We start from the raw sequence: 2500 nt of genomic DNA, 5'->3' as shown, positions 1-2500 counted from the left end.
CCTCCCACACATCTCCTCCTCCCTGCCCTCCTTCTCTTCCTTCTCTTCCTCCTCTTCCTCCTCGCCATCTCTTCTTCTTCCTCACCATCTCCTCCTCCTCCTCCTCCTCCCCCCTTTCCGTCTCCTCACCCTTTCCTCTTCCTCCTCCTCCCTGCCCTCCTCTCCATCTCCTCCTCCTCCTCCTCCTCCTCCTTCTCTTCCTCCTCCTCCTCCTCCTCCTCTCCCATCCCACCCGGGAAAACGTTCAAAGCGAACGGCGCCTTTGAAATAGTTTTAGAAAACAGGAAACACACACACAATTATACAGTTGGTGATAGCTGGCAAAGTTCGGGGTCACCGGACGAACTCGCGCCCCTGCCCCTGCAAATGCAGGAACATATTTAAATGAATGCGTGTATATATATATATATTGCGTATATGTATATACATTTATTTGTGAGTGTTCTGGTTTGCATGCGCATTCGGGTATGCAGTTGCAATTTATTCATATTTTCTCTCTATCAGTTTATATATATATATATATATATATATATATATATATATATATAAAGTATAATATATAATAATATATATATAATATATATATATATATATAGATATATATAATATATATATATATATATATATATATATATATATATGACCACGAAAAGGATAAAAGGTCTAATGCCACGCGTAACGTACATAAACATGGACCAATTCAGATATATTTTATTAAGAGCTGGAATAGACTATATATATATATATATATATATATATATATATATATATATAATATATATATAGTCCTATTCCAGCTCTTAATAAATGTATCTGAATTGTCCATGTTTATGTACGTACGCGTGGCATTAGACTTTTTATCCTTTTCGTGGTCAGGTCGGCAAGCGTGACCTCGATGTGATGAAAGGGAAAGGGGGTGGGGGGGGGGGGTGGGGGGGTCGTTTCGCTACCGGACATCATAATTTTGCTTCATATGTCTTGCACTTGGATCCAAAGGTTTTGCAGTTACAGGCTTACCTAAAAGGCGCGGTTTAAGAGGGCACTATGGTTATTACATGCATACGTATTTAATTTGGGTCAAAGGTCAAAAGTGGACCAGTAGATTCTATATATAATATATATATATATATATATATATATATATATAATATATATATAATATATATAATAGTGTCTGAGTGTTTTCACATCCACAGAATAATACATTACGAGTTTTATTTTATTTATTAAATCATACATCATCTTTTACAAAATGCTTACGATGTGATTTTCATTCTACTGGAAAATGACGTCATAGAATTGATTTAATTTTGATGCCTGAGTTTGTAGTTTACCAACGCTAATATTTGACGCAATGCTCAAGTCACTGCAAACACTTATTTTCTTTGGTAGCAATGAAGTCTAGTGTTATAGTTACTTCTTCTCTTTCTTAAGGTTCAAGAGGATTACTGCAGAGTGTTGTATTCCACATCGTGTTTCTTATTGTGGTTGTTTTCAAAAGCTATTCTTTCCCGTAGGATGTTAGTGCCTTCAGTGAACACCATGCGATGCACTGTAGGTAGGCATTATTGGAGGTCCTTTGCAGCATCCCCTCGGCCCCTAGCTGCAACCCCTTTCATTCCTTTTACTGTACCTCCTTTCATATTCTCTTCCCTCCATCTTCCTTTCCTCAACCCTCTCCTAACAATTGATTCATAGTGCAGCTGCTCTGAGGCTTTCCTTACACCTTTCATATTTTTACTGTCTATTTCCATTTTCAACTCTGAATGGCCTCATGGGTCTCAGCTCTTGGTCTTTGGCCTTAATTCTATATTCTATTCAAAACCTAGTCTTGTGGTCATTTTCACTTTAGTAGTTCCATATCTTTGAGATGATTTTGATGTTGATGAGGTCGGTCTTTTCTTCACGTTTTAAATATTTTCAGTTTTTCTGTTAAAGAAAACTATTGAGATGGCTATTTGTCTGTCCTTCCGCATTTTTTCTGTCGAACGTCAGATCTTAAAAACTACTGAGGTTAGATGGTTGCGAATTGGTATGTTGATCATCCACTCTCCAATCATCAAACATAACAAATTGCAGCCCTCTAGCCTCAGTAGTTTTGATTTTATTCAAGGTTAATGTTGTCCATGATCGTGCGTCTGGCACCCGTATAGGTGTAAAAAACACATGCCACCACCGTACCGTGGCAGAAAATTTTATGGGCCGCAGCTGATAGTTTCATGGGCCGTAGCTGATAGGATCATGGGTTTTAGCCGATAGTTTCATAAAGCATTGTACAATGTACAGAAAACTCCGTTGCGTCGAAGAATCTTCGGCGCATTTTTTAGCTGTTAATGTCTGCAATTGAAAGCGCCAGTTGAACGTCTTTGTAACTTTCACTGTTGAGAAATTCCTTTATGTTCATTTGTTTAATTGTCTTATCATTCAATTTATCATTATAACTACTATCTGTTCTGAAGTGTTTTGTTTTTATTTTACGCGTGTTCTTTCTTTCCTATTT

General features: G+C 37.4%; 2 protein-coding genes across 2 annotated transcripts in view; both read left to right on the top strand.

Moving 5' to 3' along the window:
• LOC135213916 (uncharacterized protein DDB_G0284459-like) overlaps nt 1–271 on the top strand; it is a 41088-nt gene extending 40817 nt beyond the window's left edge. The window contains exon 4 of the mRNA XM_064248010.1: nt 1–271. This exon is cut by the window's left edge and continues 115 nt beyond it. Within this exon, the coding sequence (XP_064104080.1) occupies nt 1–271 (271 nt within the window).
• Nucleotides 1–2500, top strand: part of LOC135213963 (neurotrimin-like) — a gene marked incomplete at its 3' end in the record, with an annotated part of 736001 nt that overhangs the window by 212693 nt on the left and 520808 nt on the right.

Source organism: Macrobrachium nipponense, chromosome 43 (assembly GCF_015104395.2).
Source record: "Macrobrachium nipponense isolate FS-2020 chromosome 43, ASM1510439v2, whole genome shotgun sequence".
Lineage (NCBI taxonomy): Eukaryota > Metazoa > Arthropoda > Malacostraca > Decapoda > Palaemonidae > Macrobrachium > Macrobrachium nipponense.
The sequence above is the reverse complement of the archived record's forward strand: the minus strand, read 5'-3'. Positions and strand labels throughout refer to the sequence as shown.